General features: G+C 41.6%; 1 protein-coding gene across 11 annotated transcripts in view; it reads right to left on the bottom strand.

Annotated features, from left to right (window-relative positions):
• LOC120304436 (myosin-10-like) overlaps positions 1 to 20,540 on the bottom strand; it is a 76,970-nt gene that overhangs the window by 42,492 nt on the left and 13,938 nt on the right. For 3 of the 11 annotated variants that reach the window (XM_039334984.1, XM_039334985.1, XM_039334986.1), the window contains exons 3-15: positions 19,181 to 19,337; positions 17,909 to 17,936; positions 16,836 to 16,938; positions 14,683 to 14,775; positions 12,079 to 12,142; positions 11,642 to 11,740; positions 10,300 to 10,443; positions 7,728 to 7,823; positions 7,073 to 7,191; positions 6,178 to 6,330; positions 4,022 to 4,195; positions 3,503 to 3,676; positions 2,069 to 2,183 (exon numbers count right to left, since the gene is read on the bottom strand). In XM_039334984.1, coding sequence (XP_039190918.1) covers positions 2,069 to 2,183; positions 3,503 to 3,676; positions 4,022 to 4,195; positions 6,178 to 6,330; positions 7,073 to 7,191; positions 7,728 to 7,823; positions 10,300 to 10,443; positions 11,642 to 11,740; positions 12,079 to 12,142; positions 14,683 to 14,775; positions 16,836 to 16,938; positions 17,909 to 17,936; positions 19,181 to 19,337 — 1,519 coding nt within the window. Of the gene's footprint in view, positions 1 to 1,730; positions 1,800 to 2,068; positions 2,184 to 3,502; positions 3,677 to 4,021; positions 4,196 to 6,177; positions 6,331 to 7,072; positions 7,192 to 7,727; positions 7,824 to 10,299; positions 10,444 to 11,641; positions 11,741 to 12,078; positions 12,143 to 14,682; positions 14,776 to 14,925; positions 14,947 to 15,446; positions 15,474 to 16,835; positions 16,939 to 17,908; positions 17,937 to 19,180; positions 19,338 to 20,540 lie in introns of all 11 variants that reach the window. The other 8 variants (XM_039334976.1, XM_039334978.1, XM_039334981.1 and 5 more) reach the window with 5 other exon arrangements.

Here is a 20,540-nt window from a genome sequence, read left to right as displayed (position 1 = left end):
CCACACTTCTTAAAATTGCCAAGGTTGGGAAACACTGGGTTAAAGCATCAAACACCCAATAAGCACTGCAAATATCTCATCTTTTGGCCAAAAATATTGGTGCCGCCCATTTTGGTGATATCATAACATTCCCATTTGCAACCTCTACCTTTTAAGGACTTTTTTTTTTTTAAGTATGGCCTTGAGACAGTTGAGTCCTGTAAGGTTCCAAAGCAAGCTCTTTGAAGATTTTGGACAGATACCCACTTACCCGTCTCCATTTCTGAAGCCACTCAATTTAAATTGTAAGCAGCATGGAAACTAATATGTTGTAAGTATTATTCGGCTATAAGGAATTGATTTCTCTCAATAGTACCTGGTTCTTAGTACTAATAGGTCATTAATCTGCCACTACAAACTGCATGCAGAATTGCTATTTTCATTCTACACTAGGTGGTTAGGGGATATTGTATATTTTTTTGTGTTTATGACTTACCAAAATAGCAATCAACAGAAAGCCTTCCCCCATCATTTAAGAAACTGTATATATTGAATTACATGATCAAACTTTATCCAGTAGGAAAAATGAGGAATAACCATTGGGAAACAAGGCAAGATTGCAGATAGTCTTCGACTTACAACCATTTATTTACTGACCATTTGAAGTTGCAAGGGCATTGAAAAAAGTGATTTATAATCTCACACCTACAACCTTTGCAGCATTCCCATCCAACACTGGAAGTTTTTAAGAAGAGACTGGACAGCCATTTGTCCGAAATGGTGTAGGGTTTCCTGCCCGAGCAGGGGGTTGGACTAGATGACCTCCAAGGTCCCTTCCAACTTTACTACTATTATTATGATCCAAATTCAGGCACACTTGGCAACCAGCATATATTTATGATTATTCCAGGGTCATGTAATTGTCATTTGTAACCTTCCCAGCCAGCTTCTGACAAGCAGAGTCAATGGGGAAAACTGGATTTGCTTAATGACCACATGATTCACTTAACAACTGAAGTGATTCACTTAACAACTGTGGCCAAAAAAAGGTTGTAAAAGTGGGTGCAATTCACTTAACCAACAAAAGGCTTTTGATGTCTCCATCCTATTCCCCATATTGAACTTCCATTAACGTGTGTATTTGCTTTGCCTTGCTTTAGCAATGGAAATTCTGGTCCCATTTACGGTTGTAAGTCAAGGACTACCTATACAAACCAATGATAAAAAAGTATTTAAACATCCATAGGAACTCCACGAAATATCCTCATCTAAAAGTGACTTTAAAAAGTGTACGAAACAGAGTTTTGAATAAAGAGAGGCGAGGATACTTTAGCCAAGCAGCTCAATCCAAAAGAAAAGAGAGTGGAGAAAGATTTGGAACTTCAGTTCTCAAATTCATTAACAATTTTTAAATGGCCTTTCTAAAACACCTTAACTCAGGGATCCCCAACCCTGAGTGGACCATGCCAGCAACCGGTCCACACAAACAAGCAAAGCCCTATCCACAGGATGCAGGCAGCACACAAAACCACACACCCTCCGGTCCGTGGAAATACTTCTCTCCACGGAACCAGTCCCTGGTGCCCAAAAGGTTGGGGACCTCTGCCTTGGGATTCAGCTCTGTGTTTATTTAGCAAATTAAATCCCAAACTCAGAGGAACTGATGCGTGTCTCACTAATTCCTAAGATAGACCCATAACCTTTCTGACTACTTGCAGGCATGTCTTACAGGTTGAAAGGAAGAAACGTACTTTCTGCTGGAACCTGAGATGCCACGGCATAGCTGTCAAAGAAATAAACCTTCTGTATATTCTGGATCTCTGGCGACAGGACAGGACAGAAGAGGCAAGTGGAGAGAAGGGAAGGATAAGGTTTCACAAGATCATCCATTACGAGACAGGAGAAGTGGAACAAGAAAGAAGAAAAGAGAAACAGCAAATAGCAGAGTGGTTAGTATCAGCAGTGACAGAGATTTCAAGCCAGAAAAGTCGTGTTAATATTACAATCAGCAAGCCAACTTCGTTAACTGGCAACAAATATTATGAAGGCGAGCGGATGCAGCTGAAAGCAGGATTTCAACCCCTCTTACCATCTTTCCACAGTTCAGCAGTAAACTTGTCCGTACTCTGATGAAGAAGAGTGGCCACATTGTCATTCAAGGGGTCCATATTTTTCATAAGCCATTCATCCGCTTTGTAATCAACCTTTCAATGAAAATGGGGAGGGGGAAGAAAGACGAGAAAGAATCAAAAGGCTGAACGACACCAGAACCGTTTGTAGCAAACCCATCTGGTCTCGTACAGTAGTCCTCAACTTACGACCACTTGTTTAGCCACTGTTCAAACTTATGATAGTACTGAAAAAAGTGACTTACAACCGGTCCTTGCACTTACGACCGTTGCAGCATCCCTATGGTCACTTCATCAATCTAAGTTTGGGCCCTTGGCAACCAGTAGGTATTTATGATGGTTGCAGTGTCCCTGGGTCACGTGATTATCATTTGCAACTTTCCCCACCAGATTGTGACAAGAAAAGTCTGCGGGGGAAGCTGATTTCCTTAACAACTGCATCATTCATTTAACTACCCTGGTGATTTGCTTAATGGCCATGGCAAAAAAAAGTAATAGGTTTGGGACCAAATCACTTAATGGTCACCTCACTTAGTAATGGATATTTTGGTCCCAACTGTGATAATAAGTGGAGGGCTGTGTGTATTGCACATTCTGGCATTCCAGGCATCTTCAGCTAATATCAAGCAAAAGTGTTGAGATTCCACGTTCTAGAACAGGGGTAGGCAACCTTGGCTCTTTTATCACTCATGAACTTCCAGAATTCTGGCTCAAGAATTCTAAAAGTTGAAGTCCACGAGTGATAAAAGAGAAAAGGTACCCCTGTTCTAGAATTTCAAAGGCTTCAGGGATTAAGTATAGTCCAGTGTGATGTAAAGTGCAGGAGACACAGTGTTTAGCCCTCTCGTAAGCATGAAAACCTATGGATGACCTTGAATCAGCCACTCCCTCTCAGCCCTAGTCAGCAGCAAACTCTGTCACAAGCTGGCTGAAAAACAAAACCTCTCCTTACATCAGCACTGAACTAGGCAAGCACAATGCACAACTAGTGGACCCTGCAATCCAGCTGGACAAACTCCAAGAAGAAAAACAACTGGGCAAATGAATGGAAGAAAAACTGATAGGAAATCATGTTCTCTCCAAAATAGCTGCTGTCTGGGTTCTCTAGTTGTGCTATCTCAGATTCTTGATGCTATCTCGGATTCTCTGAGTAGAAATTTAATTCGAAAGCCTCAGCTATCGTAGTAAGCTATCGACATTTTCCTTAATTGCCAACATTAGAGGATTTCAATTTTGGGTCCTCGGCTGTAACAGACTACAACTGCTGCTCTTTTGAGATAATAACAAGTCATAATTCAATACAACTGAAAGTGCCAGTTGGGGAAAGGCAAGTGAAACCAGTAAATATGGATGTGTCAGTAAAAAGGGAGGGAGACAACAGAAGTTGTAATTACCTTGCCAGCATAATGGATGATACAGAAGTCAGCTTTATCCCGCAGCTGCCGGGGTTTCTGGAATTTGGGATGGGACCCTTGCTCCTGGGAAACTTTTTCCACAAAGCTCTTATCGGTGGCTTTAGGGAACCAGCACTCTTCATCTAGCAGAGCCAGCAGCCCTGGAGGGTTTGCCTGGGAGAACACGAGATAGACCCAAACCATTAGCAAAATTCCAAGGGCTGGAGGTAACATAGGTCAGAGCATGGAAGGAAATGGGTTAAAAAAGGAACAGCAATTGTATCGTGCCTGAGATGTTAGGCAAACAATTATCTTCCACTGAGAAGATAAGGCAAAGGTTTACGATCCAAGTTAAGGACCTGATCTTGACTCCCACCACAAAGAATTGTCAAAAAGGTCCATGCCACCAGTAAGGACAAATGAAACAACCACTGGCGAGGGAAAGGTTCTCCGAAGAGCTGGAGGTCATCTTTTCTTGGCCCTCCACATAACAACTACACAGCATTCCAGGTCACTCACTGGTCTTTCAATGAGATCAATGCAGGGTTGAAGGTCCAAGCCAAAGTCAATGAAATTCCATTCAATGCCCTCTCGTTGGTATTCTTCCTGCTCTAGCACAAACAGGGTGTGGTTGAAGAGCTGCTGGAGCTTTTCATTGGTATAGTTGATGCAGAGCTGTTCAAAGGAGTTCAGCTATAGAAGGGAGAGAGAGGGAGAAAAGAAAATATTCACAGGGGATTCAACATATGATGGTGAGGTCATGCACTTATGTTTCCTCCCCATGAAACTACTGACAGGTCAAGATAAGTTTCTTTGTCATTGACTTCATCAATTAGAAGTTTATTGAATGACAATGCCCAGGATAAGGATATCAAGAGAGCTGTAGAAAAGTAGAAAATTCCTTGATTATTATAATTGCTACCTGTAAATTGCTACTGAATTATTATAGTTCTATTTTTAAATCTATGTATGTCTTGCTTTTTACAACACTGACATTTCCTTTCTAAGATACTGATTATTTGATTATTATGAGCTGTCCAGAGATGCTCAGAGTCAGACCAAATACTAGTTTAATTTTTTATTATATGCACAAAAGTATGAAATCACAGCGGCCAGTTCTTTAGCTGGTGTTAGCTTTTATTTGCATTGAGAATTTAAGAATTTAAGGTGTCATCATGTATCAGCATGTGTGCAGATCCAAGCAGTGTGGCTAAGAAATTGACAGATGGATATTTTGTCAACGTGCAGATTTTCTAAGTGTCATTGAAAATATTTTGCCAGTGTCCCAATACTCTCTGGGACTACCACTGCCCTAATTTTCAACTCTGATTTTTCAGGTCTTGATACTTCTGTGATCTTCTTTAATTCTTTGTCTTCTATTCTACTATTCCCTGGCATTGCCAACATCAACTGCCCATATTTTCTTCTTTTCAACCAAAATTAAATCTTGCGTATTATACGCCAAGACTAGTTGAGAGCCTTCACTGGGGACTTTCTGCTTGATGAATTTACTGTTTATATCTTCTTTCCACAACCTAATGCCCTCTAGTTATGTCTCATGAGAACTCAAGGCAACTCAAGGGCATCAGGTTGGAGAAAGCGGATTTATATTTATTAGTATTACAAAAGTATTTAAGCATCTTTCTAGATAGAAACATTCACAGGACTTGTGAATTATTACAGAAGGGAGGATACTGGTATAAAATCATTTTTTGTAGGAAAGACTTAGAGTGCTTATAATTTGTTTTTATTTTCCAAGTCCAGAACATCCTACATTAAAAAGAGGAAATATGATATTTAAAATTAGTATAATAATCTAAATAAAGAAAACTTTGAATAACTATAAAATGAGTATAAAAAATAAAAGACAGAATGAACTTAAGACACTTATGTGACATTATATGACATTTGAGGCCCAGAAAACAGTGGTCTGAGTAGCTTTATCATAGTCCAGGAATAAATTGTCCATTGCACATGATCCATAACAATTGTGGCAGGACTCTGCAGTTCCTCACATTCGCAGTTCTCATTTCCTGTGATATAGCCCCATGTTTTCAAGTTATTCTTACGTGACCCCCTTATTTTCAATCTGTTCATATTCCATATGAGTACCCAAGGCATAGATTCTTCCAGTGTTTGTGATAGTAAAAAATGAGAAAATTGTAGCCCTTCAGAGATTGGTGAGCCATAGCTTCCAGCATGCCCTGGCCATATTGGTTGGGATTTTGGGGAACTGTAACATGCCACTCTAAATCCAACATGCCCTCTCCAAGAACATCTGCCAATATAGTTCTCCATGTCTCACTTGAAGAACATGAAGACTATTGGCCTAAAGTAAGAGTCTTCAAACTTAGCCCTTTTATGACTTATGGACTTCAACTCCCAGAATTCCTCAGCCAGCATGCCTGGCTGAGGAATTCTGGGAGTTGGTCCACAAGTCATAAAAGGGCCAAGTTTGAAGACCCCTGGTCTAAAGTTTCTATTGGAAAGAACTACAGCTCTAGAAACAAGAAAGATGGTTCTGCTGAAACTTTCAGGTTTAGTGAAAGAGAAGATCAACCACACAATTTGAAGGAAAGGATTGAAAACAGTTCTGCAGATGTACAATATTCATCAGCTAGTGAAAGAGGAAGAGGAACCACACTGGATTTTGTGACTAGCAGATCTTCCCTCACCTGAAATATTTCAAAACCAGCAATATCCAAAATGCCGATGAAAGACGCCCCCTGGCGCTTGGTACGATCCAACGCACGGTTGATTCGATGCACAAGCCAGCGGAAGAGCCGCTCATAGGTGGCTTTGGCCAATGCTTCCACAGCAAAGTCAGCCTAGAAAGGGAAGGAAAAGTTGAGATCGAAACAGACTCATCTTGGCCCGTATATTCCATACATACTTACCACGTTTCCCCTAAAATAAGACCTGGTTTATTTGGGGGGGGGTTGTCTCCAAAAGGGGCACTGGGTCTTATTTTGGGGAATGTCTTTTCCACAGTCTCACCTCACTGTGGCGGCAACGACAGCCCCGCTGGCCTGCCTCTTCTATGGCTGCTAGCCACCACTTGTATATATTGCCCCCAACCTCCATTTCGCCATCAGAAGCCTTCAGGAAAGGCCTCTGCAGCCGAGAACCAAGCTCCGGATTGATGCATGCAGTGCCCCCTGGAGGCTGGTGTGTGTGTGTTGCCCACGTCAATCTGGAGCTCGGTTCTCAGCTACAGAGGCCTTTCCTGAAGGCTTCTGATGGCAAAATGGAGGCCATAGGTGTATGCGTGCGTGTGAACAGCCACAGAAGAAGTGGGCTGGCATGGGAGGCCTGGCTGCAACAGTAAATGGGTGCGGGGTGCATGGGGTAGCTCCACCCTCACCCTGCCCTAGCTTGATATTTAATTGTGTGCCTCACCCCAACACTAAGGCTTATTTGGGGGGTAGGGCTTATATTAGGCCCACCCCCCAAAATCAAGCTAGAGTTTATTTTTGGGGTAAATCTTATTTTCTGGGAAACACGGTATTATCTTGGCAAACCCTCCTTCAAGAGTTCAACATGTCAGGCACAGTAATCAGCACCACTGACCTGTTCTTTCGTCTGTGCCTTCTGCACGTAATCTCGGCCGACCTTGATGCGTGGGGTAAGGATAGCACGGGTGAACTCCGTGACATTCATGCCCAGGAGGTGGCAGAGTTTTTGAGCAGCTGCAGAGGCACAGAAGAGACCAATCAGAGCCCTTTGCCAGGTCCTTTCCCACAAGCTTTCTTTTCAATTCCATGCCACTCCCTTCTCCCACTCAAAAAGCAGTTCCCAGCCCACAGGAATGTGAGACAGAAACCTGAATTTTAATATGGTGCTTATTGTGAAATTTGAAATACTGTTTCTTAGAGCCAAAATTGAAATCAATATTTTATAATAATAAAACCAAAAAATGTTCCCCGTACACTTGTATTGTCTTTAACAAGATCCCATTATATCTTCTAAATAAAAAAGGAAGTATGATCTCTGATCACAGCCAAATGCTTACAGTCAGTCTTTGCTTAACAACCAGTTGCTTAGCGACTATTCAAAATTATGACAGACATTCCCAAATCCAACCCGGTTCTGGATTTCCAAAACTGCACCTTCCCCCACATCAGCTTAATGATTGCCATGTCTTACGACTGTAATTCTGGGCTCAATTGCAATCATAAGTTGAGGACTAGCATTTCTGAAAAGTCAAGCTACTAATCTGAAATACCTGTGTTATCTGGCATGGAGGCCTGATCTGTATTCCTCTCTTTACGAAAGACAATATTGCCAAATTGCAGTACAGCTGAGACCATCCGCAGCATACCTGTGTGGAAGGATGATCCTTAGCAAAACCACATTTCCACATTTTGCAAACAGCCCTATTCAAATTCATCCCTTCAAACAGGTTCAGCATAAAGTACAACACAAAACATAAGAATATATTTCATCACATAGTGCAGTGGTTCTCAACCTTTCTAATACTGTGACCCCATAATACAGTTCCCCATGTTGTGGTGACCCCCAAGTGGGTGTGGCCACCAATAAGAGGGAGTAGGACAGCTAGGGAAAAGGGAACAAAATGGTGGACAGCATGGTTTGGCAACCCCCATGAAATGGTCGTTCGACCCCAAATGAGGTCCCGACCCACAGGTTGAGAACCACTGACATAGTGCATTACAATATGCCTCTCTTGCCCAAGCTTTGCAGAACAAAGCCACAAGGTATTTTTTTTTTCGTAAAAAAAATTTTATTTTCAATTTTACATTACATTCATAAAAAATACTTCAGATAAAGAGTAAAATAAATTTATACACACAACTGTCGGTATTGCTCACCCATTTCTCCCCAAACCGCATCCACCCTCTAACCTCTTCTCTCACTTCCCTCTTTCCCTCTTCTTCCTCACTCTCCCCCTCTCCTCCTTCTCCTCAACCTTCCTACTTACTTCTCCCCTTCCTCCTATCTTCTCACTCCAGATGCAGTCCAGGGGAAATGCCCGAGCAATTCCTCTCTCCAAATTAAAACATCAATATTATATACAATAAAACTATTTCTACTTATCTGAGCTATTTAACCTTCTTCAACCCATCTTCCCCCCACCCCCCCACTTCCCAGAGCCAAGTACAGGGTTATACAAACATATTAAACATAATCTATTTAAGTTTACTAATTATACAATAACCAAAATCATACTAACCCTTAACTCTCTTCAAACTTAAACATCATAATTTTATAAACAAATCCATTACTCATAAAATAAATGAAACTTTGTAGTTCCGTATTTCTTCTGAACATATTCTATCCATCTTCTCCATACAATAACATATTTCTCTTGTGAATGGTCCTTTAAATAAGCAGAAATTTTAGCCATTTCTGCTAAATTAGAAACCTTAAATACCCATTCTTCTAAAGAAGGCAAACCAATAATCTTGCTGCTGTTATTAAATTCAACATTAAAATAGTTTCTTTAGCATCAAAATCCACAAAAATACCCAAAAGAAATAACTGGGGAGTAAACTTAATCTTCCTTTTAAAAACCTTTTGAATGTTCCACCAAATCATAATCCAAAAGGCTTTAATATTTTTACACCAAACATGAAAATAGGTTGCATCCAAGCAACCACATCTCCAACATTTAGGTTGCAGGTTCGGGTACATACAAGACAACTTTTTAGGATCCAGATGCCATCTATAAAACATTTTATAAAAATTTTCCCTCAAATTTTGAGCCTGCGTAAATTTAACATTTCTAATCCAAATTACCTCCCATAAATCCAATGAAATCAGTTCCCGAATATTCTGGGCCCATTTAATCAAAAGCTACAAGGTATTTTAAAGATGCATGCTATGTTACCTTTCTCCATTGCCCTCATAATTCTAAATAAATTTAATTTTTGGATTGATGAAACATGTAAGGCTTGATATTCACTGCAACAGGCTGGAATTAACTAACTAACAAGCAGCATTCAAACATTTCAAACCCAAGGATCAACACTTTACAACATTGTTATTTCTCTTTCTGTTTCAATATTGTATTAATGTTATATTAAAATAATAAGAGAAATCACAATGCTCTAAAATTTCTGTGCAGATGGGATACATATTCTTTATCTCAGATGTTCCTTCAAGTTTAAGCCTGAGCTGTGGAATTCTGGGAGTTGAAGTCCACATGCCTTAAAATTGTCAAGTTCGGGAAACACTGCACTACAGCAAACTGATTCTCTATTTCACATTACAAAGTTATAATGAATGTTAATACAAGTAGTCCTTGACTTACAACAATTAATTAGTGATGGTTCAAAGTTACAACAGCGTTGAAAAAAGTGACTTATGACCATTTTTCACAGTTACAACCTTTGTAGCTGCCCCATGATCATGGGATCAAAATTCATCTGGTTCATAGTTATGACCATTGCTGTGTCTCAAGGTCACGTGATCACTTTTTGCGACCTACTGACAAGCAAAGTCAATGGGGAAGTCAGATTCACTTAACAACCGGGTTGCTAACTTAGCGACTGCAGTGATTCCTTTAACAACTGTGGCAAGAAATGTTGTAAAATGGGGCAGAACTCACTTAACAAACTTCTCGCTTAACAACAGAAATTTTGGGCTCAGTTGTGGCTGTAAGTCAAGGACTCCCTGCATATTTTTGTATCAAATATTTTATTCTAAGTCGCTACTGCACTTAACTGAAAGGACATAATAAATAAAACTATGAACCACCACCATAAATGGAATGTTAAGTCAGATACTTCCTTAATTGCAGCAGATATATGCACATTCATTAAAGAGTGACTCACAATGTATCTCCTCATGAGAAAAACCCATGATACGCATGGATTCCATGGTCTCATGGAAGATCTCCTTATCCTGCTGTCCAGGGATGGGCAGATACCCATTCGACAGAAAGCGATACTGATTGAATGGCTCCAGCAGCAGCTCCCCTACAGGGGCATGAAACAAAGCATGTTACAGGGACCACCAGAAAGTGGCATACAAATTTAATAAACAAATAAAATGTACAGTACTTCATACAATGACTCTAGGTGGCTCACAACACATAAAACATAGTTAAACACAAAGGTGCCTTTCCCCCAGGCACTAGAGCAGGGGTCTTCAAACTTGTCCCTTTTATGACTCATGGACTTCAACTCCCAGAATTCTTCAGCCAGGCACACTGGCTGAGAAATTCTGGGAGTTGAAATCCACAAGGGCCAAGTCTACAAGGGCCATAAAAGGGCCAAGTTTGAAGACCCCCACACTAGAGCAAATGACTTTACAGCTCAACCCCCATCCTAGCTCAATGCTTGAGGAAAAACCAGGGCTTCACGGCCTCTGGAGAGCTAAAAGGATAGGGATCCCTCTGACCTCATGCGGGAAGCTGAAACGGACATCAAGAATGTTGCTCTTAGAATGGCAACATATAAGAAGGGAGACCTGGAGTGTGCCAAAACCTATCTAATTGGGCAGATACTTCAGATAGAGGTGGTCCCACAGGTAACCTAACTCTGTGCCATGTAGGGCTTTAAAAGTGATAACCAGCACCTTGGAACTGCACCCAGAAAGCAACTGGAAGCAGTGCAGCTCACGCAGAACTGGTGCTCCTTGGGTAAAGTGTAAAGCAGCCAAAATTGCATGCTGCTTCATTCTAGACCAGTTGTAGTTCTGGATGGTCTTCAAGGGCAGCTCCATGTAAAGTCATTGCAGTAATTCAATAGGAGATAACGAAAGCATTAGTGACACTTTTTTAGTTATGTTGTACTCCAGAGGGCAGTACATTATTAGGACTCATCAGATGTGCACAAAATTTGAGATGGACTAGAGTCTGCTTTGAGAGACCAAGATTCAGGAGGTTTAAAGATCAGCCTAGGTGCTTGAAATTTCTGTAAGTCTTAAGATTTCCTCTTTACTCATTAAACCACCATCACCATCACCATCATTTCTGACATTACAACTTAATACCGTCACTTGTTTTCATTGGTTAGGACTTTCTTTCTGGTGAGTTATTCCCTCTCAGGTTAGTCAAAAAAGTTCTGAGTATTTAGCACCAATCAATTGACTGTCCTTCAGCTTTATTGTTACTCTGTAAATACAGAACACTAAGCCACATGATGCCTGGAGAAATGAAAGGGACAAACTCACCTCTCATGTGTTCACCAGCACCCACTAAGAGTTGATAAAAAACGTGGAAGGTTCGCTCATCCTTGGCCTGGCGAATGGCCCGGGACTTCTCCAAAAGATCTGGGACACTCCGAGTTAAAGATGGCACATACAGACTATTTCTTTCTCCTTAGGCACCCAGGCCCAACAAGGCTTGTCAATCGCCCCACCTGGATTCCACCTGCTCCTGTGGGACTTCTGATATTTGGACCAGATACCTGCTATTTTTGCCATCAGGAATGTTCATGCTGATCTGATGCCCATTCAAACTCAAATTCTATCTGCCTAGAGCAGGGGTAGGCAACCTTGGTTCTTTTATGACTCATGGACTTCAACTCCCAGAATTCCTGAGCCAGCCATGCTCAACTTCTGTTCTCTAACAACTCATTACAACTTCTATTCTCTAACAACAAGGATACATGTCTCTATATTGGCTCCAACAATGTAGCCGGCTACATCAAAATTAATCCGAATAAATTTACCCTGTGGGTAGAAAAAGAAATGGGACAATGAGACAGCAATCAGAAGAATGGTGTGACTGATACAGAAAAATTCTTCGGTATTTTAAATATTTTTTCAGATGCTAGTGAACCGCAGAAGGTGGAAATAAATTCCCCTGGTCAATTCAATTAGTAATGGATCTTTCCTAAATAGGAAGAAACCAGTCACCACAAAAACAAGAAAAGCTAACAGAAAGTAATAACACAGTGGAATGTAAAGCTCACTCTTCTGCCTTTCATCTACGAGGAAGAGAAAACCTTTGTATTTTTCTTTCTTTTCAAAGAAAAGGAGTGGCTAAAAACCAAAAGCATTTCTAAAAAAAAAAAAAAAAATACAAAAGGAAGCGAAAAAAAAGATTTTCAACAACAAAACTGGTTTTTCTTCCAAAGCAAGTATGGAGTTTGTTGGCATAGGGCAGGGGTAGGCAACCTTGGCTCTTTTATGACTCGTGGACTTCCACTCCCAGAATTCCTGAGCCAGCCATGCTGAGGAGAAATGGAGTAGTTTCCATGCTGAGCCAAGCTGGCTCAGGAATTCTGGGAGTTGAAGTCCACGAGTCATAAAAGAGCCAAGCTTGCCTACACCTGGCATAGTATTTCAAAAAGGCATTTATATATTTTGCCCTTTCTAAAGAAAGGAATCGAAGAAATGGTACGTGAAAGTTTAAGGGTATATTTAAAAGGGTTTGCAAGCATACAAATCTTTTGTACTTTGAAGTATTTAAAGGAGCAAAGTGGGTATCTTCAGCTGAAGCCCATCCACTGTACCATTAAACTCTTTTATGCCAAAATATCAGGATAGTTTTTCACTGGAGGGTAAAAGGCAAAAATGAGTGCAATACAAATAGTTCTCATTTAATGTCCAGTCATTCAGTGACTGTTTGAAGTTACAACAGTGCAGAGCAAGAGGTACTTATGACTGGTTCTCGTAGTTGCAGCCAACGCAGCATCCCACGATCACCATTGCGATTCGGGTGCTTGGCAACCAGCCAGCAATTATGATGATGCAGCGCCCTGTGATCATGTGACTGTCATTTGCAACCTTCACTGCTGGCTTCCAACAAGCAGTCACTGGGGAAGCCAGCAGGAGATTGCAAATAGTGATCACTTGATTGTGGGATACTGTGATCACACATGACTCTCCTAACAAGGGCAACTGGGATTGCCAGGACTTCCATCATAACTTGGCATAGTTAGTAATGCCACACCTGATAACTATGTTGCTTAGCAATGGATTTTCTGGTCCCAACTGGAATTATCTGTACTAAAGGCCCATTTATCCCTTGAAAGTGCAAGGAAGGAAGGAAGGAAGGAAGGAAGGAAGGAAGGAAGGAAGGAAGGAAGGAAGGAAGGAAGGAAGGAAGGAAGGAAGGAAGGAAATAAATAACTCCATCCTCTTGAATGCTATCATATCCCCAGCAGTCATGATGAGACATCAAGTGCAGCCCCTGAGGCCAAAGATTTGTCCAGCATTGTAACTGGACAACCCATTCTTAATTTAAGTTTGAGGAGGAGTTGCTGGGAGCTAATAGCCAAGCCAAACAAAAGAACAGTGTCTTAGCCTGCTTTCTGTCCTTCAGATCTCATCATCAGATAGTCGGACGTAACACTGCCTCTTTCAACAACTTTGCTACACAGCTTAACTGTTTTTTTTTCCAGAAAGAAAAAGATTTTTTTTAAAAAAAAAAATCCAGATTTACCAACATAAGATGATCTACTTTTAAATTTAGAATCATTTTGGCAATTTTCTGTAACTTTTTTTTATTCAGTGGGAGGTAGGGCCTTTTACACTCCAGTATTATTATGAATGTCTTGTATCACAGTTCCAATCTCTGCAATGCATTCACCATATTGGCTGGGGAATTCTGGGAGTTGAAGTCCACACATCTTCAGCTTGCCAAGTTAGAAAAACACTGCTGTATATATATGTTCTCCACTTTGGTGCCTTGCAGATGTGTTGGACAATATTTCAACTCCTAGCCAGCTAAGGAATTATTGGAGTTGTGTTCCAACACATTTGAAATAGGCGAAGAGTGAAGCAGCTTAACAGATTTCAACAGAAGAGATTATTTTACAAGAAAAGGTGTCCTTATAAGTGTTTGGCAACTGTTGCCACTTGCTATAGCTGTGTGAGAAGCAATCTTAACCTGAAGATAGGAAGACCACACAGAGACACACACATAAGGTGACAGAATAATTCATTTAAAAAGGGTAATAACTACCTATTAGAACAGCGTTTCTCAACTTTGGCAACTTTAAGATGGATGGACTTCAACTCTGAGAATTCTGGGAGTTGAAGTTCACTCATCTTAAAGTTGCCAAGGCTGAGAAGTACTGCATTAGAACAACTGGGGTTTGATGTTCCAGATCTGAAAATATTTTCCACTGCTAAAGAAGATGCTATCTTCTGTCTGAAATCCAGGGCTCAACTGGTCTGAAATTGGAAGCTGCTAAACAGGATCCTCATTCCATAGATTTCTGATGACTGGGTGGGAGGGGATTTATCCATCCACAAGGACTTACGAATCGTGAGGAATTGTCGTTTTTCACTGTTTTGGCATTGCCGAAGGCCTCCAAGATAGGGTTGGCTTGCAGCAGCTGATGCTCCAGTTCTCCCTAGATGAAGGAAAAGGAGGGAGGTGGGAGGGAAAAGGAGTTAGCAGCAACCTATGCAGGCCTCTGGCCTTGCAAAGCTTTTGGGCCGAGGAAGTACTTGGAGAAACTCCAAGGCCAGCCAGGAGGAAGCTGTTTCCAAAAATTACTCACGTAGGAAGCAGGGCTGGAAGTCTATGGAGGTTGGGATGGGGATGACATCACAAAAAATACAATGGGAAGGCAGAGCAGGGAGCAAGACAGGGGAAACAAAAACACAAAAAAAAATCAAAGGGTTAAATTAGATGATGAACAACACAACAAGAACTCAACTACAATAACATAAGGACATAAATTGGGGACCAGCACAACAGAAAAGGGTAGGAATAGGAGACCCCCAAAACCTGGCTTCTTTTCCCGGCCCTCCCCCAAAACCTCTTGAACCAAGTTTTTTCCCCCAGCGAGCGTGGCATCATAACTCTGGTGAGGAAAGGGGTTCAAGGAAGTGACTCTGGCAACAGGCAAAGTGTGCAACTGATGAAAAATGCATTTGACTCAGAAGAGCAATTCTAAGTATAGGTGGGACCAGGAGCAGCAGCCAGTGACAGGGAGCCACAATCAGCACTGGAGGATGAGGGTGAGGAGTGGGGTGGGGGGAAGCTGGCATCTCAGCAGCATGCATTCGGCTTTCTTGCCTGTTTGGCTTCATTGAGGAACTCCAGCTGAGGCAGCAAGACAACAGAGGGGTATTAATATCATCTTCCATGTGGGAACAACCACATACACAAACATATACTCGTAGAACCTCCACCAAGACTATAGAATTAGGAATGGACAAGGGAAAAAGATGGCTTTTCGTGCAATCAGAGACGGGAAGCACCAAAGGGAAAAATAAGGAATTTCTCAACGTGTTGCACGCAGGAAGTTTCAGGGCTGATGTCAGATAAGTTTTAGGCCCAACAGAGGTGAGAAGAGGGGTTCAGGTTGGCCAATAGTTCCTTTGGGGTATCTTTGTGAAGAGACAGGGAACAAGAAAACCTTCATGATTCAGATTATAATCTCTGAAACGAGATGGCTAGAATAACTGGAGCCTAAGTTCTTCCTCTAGGGCAGGGGTAGGCAACCTTGGCTCTTTTATGACTCGTGGACTTCAACTCCCAGAATTCCTGAGCCAGCCATGCTGAGGGGAAAGGGAGAGGTTTCCAAGCTGAGCCATGCTGGCTCAGGAATTCTGGAAGTTGAAGTCCACGAGTCATAAAAGAGCCAAGGTTGCCTACCCCTGCTCTAGGCTTATGTCCACAAGATGCAAGAACATTTAAGAGAAGATCACACAAGTGTCCTAGGACAGAGGTCCCCAATCTTTTGGGCACCAGGGACCGGTCCCATGGAGAGAGGTTTTTCTGCGGACCGGAGAGTGCATGGTTTTGCGTATTGCCTGCATCCCATGGATGGGGCTTTGCTTGTACGTGCAGACCGGTTGTTGGCCTGCCACGGACCGGGGGTTGGGGACCCCTGTCCCAGGAGATCTGCTGGGCCCTTGCAGTTGAACTCTAAGATTGGGAGGAAGCAACCAAAAGGGCCCTGAAACTATATAAGGGAAAGAAAAGTGTGATTAATGGCTGGCATATTGGCTGAAAGGAATGATGTGAAAAGGCCAAGCAAGGACTCATTTCCTTCAACAAAGAAAACAACAACGTTAATTCAAACGCAACACTGACGCTCAATCCTCCCTGGGTGGGTGCCACAGGCATGGAAGCCAAATTCCAGATGGGCAGACAGTAGGTGTGTTGAGTGACAGAAGAGGGGAAAGCACTTTTGCATGAGTTTGAAAGGCTCTTCAGGGGATCACCTTTTCACACATGCCAGGGCCATCCGCTGGTATTTGGAAGAGCTTCCAGACTGGCCCTGGCTCAAATTAGATGTTGGGTTATTTCCTAGGCATCAGATGGGGGAGCCCATTGGCTCCGCTTCAGGAATGCAAAACCAGAGTTGGCAAAGGGGTCATACCAGAATGCCATGCCCTTTCTAGGTTTGCAACCCAAGGGAGAGCAGGTGACTAAAACTGGATGTGGCCTCACACTCACCGGCACATTATGGTCCTTCCGGGCTTTATGAGATGAAGCCACATGTGCTAAGTACTGGATCACTTTCTTCGTGTTCTCTGTTTTGCCAGCACCGGACTCACCTCTGCAGAGAACCGATGAGAAAACAAATGGAACACACTCATGCTTCTCCATCTCAGGGCCGAGCTTAGAGCTGCGGTTTCCATAGAGAAGAAATCAAGTTCAATATTTTACTTCCTGAATTCTGAATTTTTGCTTTCTGAACCTATCCTGTCAGCAGCATCCTCTCAAAAAGTATGGACTGGGAACCCAGAAGGTCTTTGGCTCCAATTCCATCATGATCACAAACTCACCAGGAACAATATTACAGTAATAATACTAAAAAAATATCATGGTCAAGTAGTGGTTGGACTTAGAATATGGACAGTCCTGATCTAGGGTAACTTTTGTCCTGTTAAAATTGTTCAACAGCCTAATTTAGGGAAGCGTAAGAAAAAAATGGATATATCTTTGTCCATCAGAACAGCTGAATAAAAAAAAACAACTTATAACATTTGTCATCATCTTAAAGGTTTATTCACAAGGACCGCTGAGGAAAATATGAAAAGGGATTTGGGCACACTAAAGCAGCCTTTTCTAATTATGTAAAATGGGAATTTTAATCCCAGCACATTTGGAGGGCACTAAGTTGGTGAAAGTAGAAGGGAGCAATGCATAGTTTCTGCTTAATTATTGATTCATTTTCAATGAGATCAAGTTCATAGCTTCTATCCCAGGTTAGAACAAAATTTGTTACAAGGGGAAGAAAATAAAATAACTTCTTTCCAGTCTGAAGGGAACAGGAATGAAGCTAGCAGTTGGCAAAAGACCTTTTTTAAGACTGTAGGATTGTTTAAACCAGGTTTTGTACAATATTTCTTACAGGACCAAACTAATAGATTGCTTCGATTCCAATTATAATTGTACGCAATGCAATGAAGGGCTAGCACTTTGGGCTATCAAGTTTTTAGAGCCTCTGGTAACATCCATACAGAACAATCTTTGCTCTTTCTCCTCTCTTTCAACAGCCCCTCCCCTTGGTAAGCCATACTCACGTGCACAAGATCGACTGATCTTCTCGATCTGGGGGCAAGAAAGAGAAAAAAATCAGATCAAAATTGTTTGCTCCCATTTCCTGAAGAACATTTTCCCTCTGCAGGAAGACATCTGAAACACATTTGCAATTGTCCATCCACCAGCCACAGAGTGCTAGACTTCATCAGCTCCCTGTCTCTATCCATCTGCACTCTATCCAATATACACCCTAAAATTATCCATTCTTCTTCTTTCTGCTTCGGCCTGGAATAGGGAATTCTTTAAACTAGTGGTTCTCAACCTGCGGTCTGCAGACCGCTGGGGGGGGGGGGCATGATGTTGTCACAGGAGGATCCATGAATCATTCGTTAAGTCTAGTGCTTTAAATCTTGAGTTAAGTCTTGAGGGTCCATGGCCATAGTCTTATAGCCACAAAAGGTATTTAAAGGGGGTCCATAGTGAGGAAAATTTGAGAACCACTGTTTTAACCTTTCCATTCACAGCTCCTCTGGCCCTTTTATTGCTCACAGCAAAGTGGGTAACCTAATTTTAATTGGGGATGTACTTCCTAGAGAGCAAGAAGGAAAATTAAGAGGGAGCAGGGCCTGAATCAAAAATTGAAAGGGCCGCTTAGGTTTTCTTTTTCAGACCAACTCAAATCCTCTCTCTTGTTCTTATAATATTGTCATATAATATAGGTGGGTATATGCATAATTCTGTATTTATTTATTTGTTTATTTTTGTCATATTTTTTGTAGTGTATATTGGAGGTGGTGACCCTTTGAGAGCTGAACGCAATGAAATTTCATTCTAATGTATGCCGATTAGTGTACATTCAAAGTGACAATAAAGTTTCTATTCTATTCTATTCTATTCTATTCTATTCTATTCTATTCTATTCTATTCTATTCTATTCTATTTCTATTCTAAATTCCTGTTCTATTCTATTCTTATTCCTGTTCTATTCCTGTTCTAATTCCTATTCCTATTCTATGCTATGCTATGCTATGCTATACTATTCTATGCTATTCTTATTCCTGTTCTATTCTATTCTTATTCCTGTTCTATTTCTATTCTATTTCTATTCTATTCTTTCTGTTTCCCCCACAGCACATTGCTAGACTTGGAGTGAAGCATCTCAGCCGAAGCTTGCAGAAGGCTTTTGAAATGAGGCGGAGGGTCGCATGGAATCAGCCCTATGAGCCTCCCAGATTGTGCTTTGTCCACTGCTGACATATAATAAATCCCCCTTTCCCCTCTCGCCTCCCTTTGATGGGTCTTCCAGCGAGTACCTTGCAGCATGCTTCGGTAGGCAGTCTCAGAGATGGCATAAATGTGGGGAGGCATCTCGTGACGTTTCTTGCCCCGATACATCTCCACAATCTGTTCTGTGTAGATGGGCAAATTCTTGTAAGGGTTGATGACCACACAGAAGAGCCCTGAGTATGTCTGCCATTTGGAGGGAAGACGGAAAGTCACGTCAGAATAGCCCCCCCAATGTGACTGCAGTTCCTTTGTGTATGCACAGCTTCCTGGGTTCTATAGGTTCCTACCAAATACTCTCCTTTCTAAGATAATAATAATAACAATAACCATAACAATAATAAAATAAAAAAGTTGGAAGGACCTTGGAGGCCATCTTGTCCAACCCCCTGCTCAGGCAGGAAATGGCTGTCCAGTCTTTTTTTGCCGCTTCAAAAAAAAAAAGTATTTAAAAAACGTAGTTTCTTTCTGCTTCAAGAAAAAAAACTGAAAAAAGGTCAGAAAATAAAGAGAGAAAAGCCAATTTCACTGCCTGCTATTTTTAACTCTAAAGCATGACGATGACCTAATTCACACATCATATTAAGCCAGACATGCCATTTGTTTGGGTTCATCTTTACATGAACCCAGACTTTTGGGCTATTAATCCAGGGCTAAGAGCTAAGCATTATGTGTGGATTAAGGCACTAGAATTTTTCAAAAACAAAGGCTTAACGTGATGTGTGATCCCAGACAGACAGGGAGATGGATGTTAGAAACAGCACCCGGAGCCTAACCCTAACCCCTGGGCTAGGCAGAGATGGACACTCACTACATTGCACGATGCTGGGGTCTCAAACAGAGCCATGTTAATCATTAAGCCATCATGCCTTAACTACGGAGCCATCCTGCTTCCCAGGGTTGGGAAGGCTGACCAAAAATATCCCATTGATTTTTCATTTCAGCAACAGGGGGGAAAAAAAATCTCAAGTTTGGAACAGCAGACATTCCCTTTTCTGCATACATTTTTGCTTCTGGCATACTATTGCTAGCCTACCTACTTTCCAAACAGGTTTCCAGCTCCATGCCAACAGACGAATTTTGTCCATTTGACCTCAGTCACCTGACTCCATCGACACTGGCTGACAAGAAGGGAAATATGCAGAAATGACCTTCCCTAACCTGGAGTGTTTTCAGGTGCATTGGAATGTAACCTCCCATTATTCTGTTAACCACCTTGCCCAAGGATCTTAGGAATTGAATGCATCAAGAGCTCAAAAAGTAGGGGAAAGATTGCTGAGGGTGAGGCTAAAAATGCTTTTTGCTACAGGCTGAAATACCTGGGAAGGAGCAGCCTGAAGAGCAAACTGGAAAAGAACAGACAGATAGAAGTCGATTTACAAGAAAAAC

This window comes from Crotalus tigris, unplaced genomic scaffold (genome assembly GCF_016545835.1).
Source record: "Crotalus tigris isolate CLP2741 ecotype Arizona unplaced genomic scaffold, ASM1654583v1 scf7180000017639.5415321, whole genome shotgun sequence".
In the NCBI taxonomy this organism is placed as follows: domain Eukaryota; kingdom Metazoa; phylum Chordata; class Lepidosauria; order Squamata; family Viperidae; genus Crotalus; species Crotalus tigris.
Note: the sequence above shows the minus strand (reverse complement) of the source record. Positions and strands in the feature narration are given on the sequence as shown.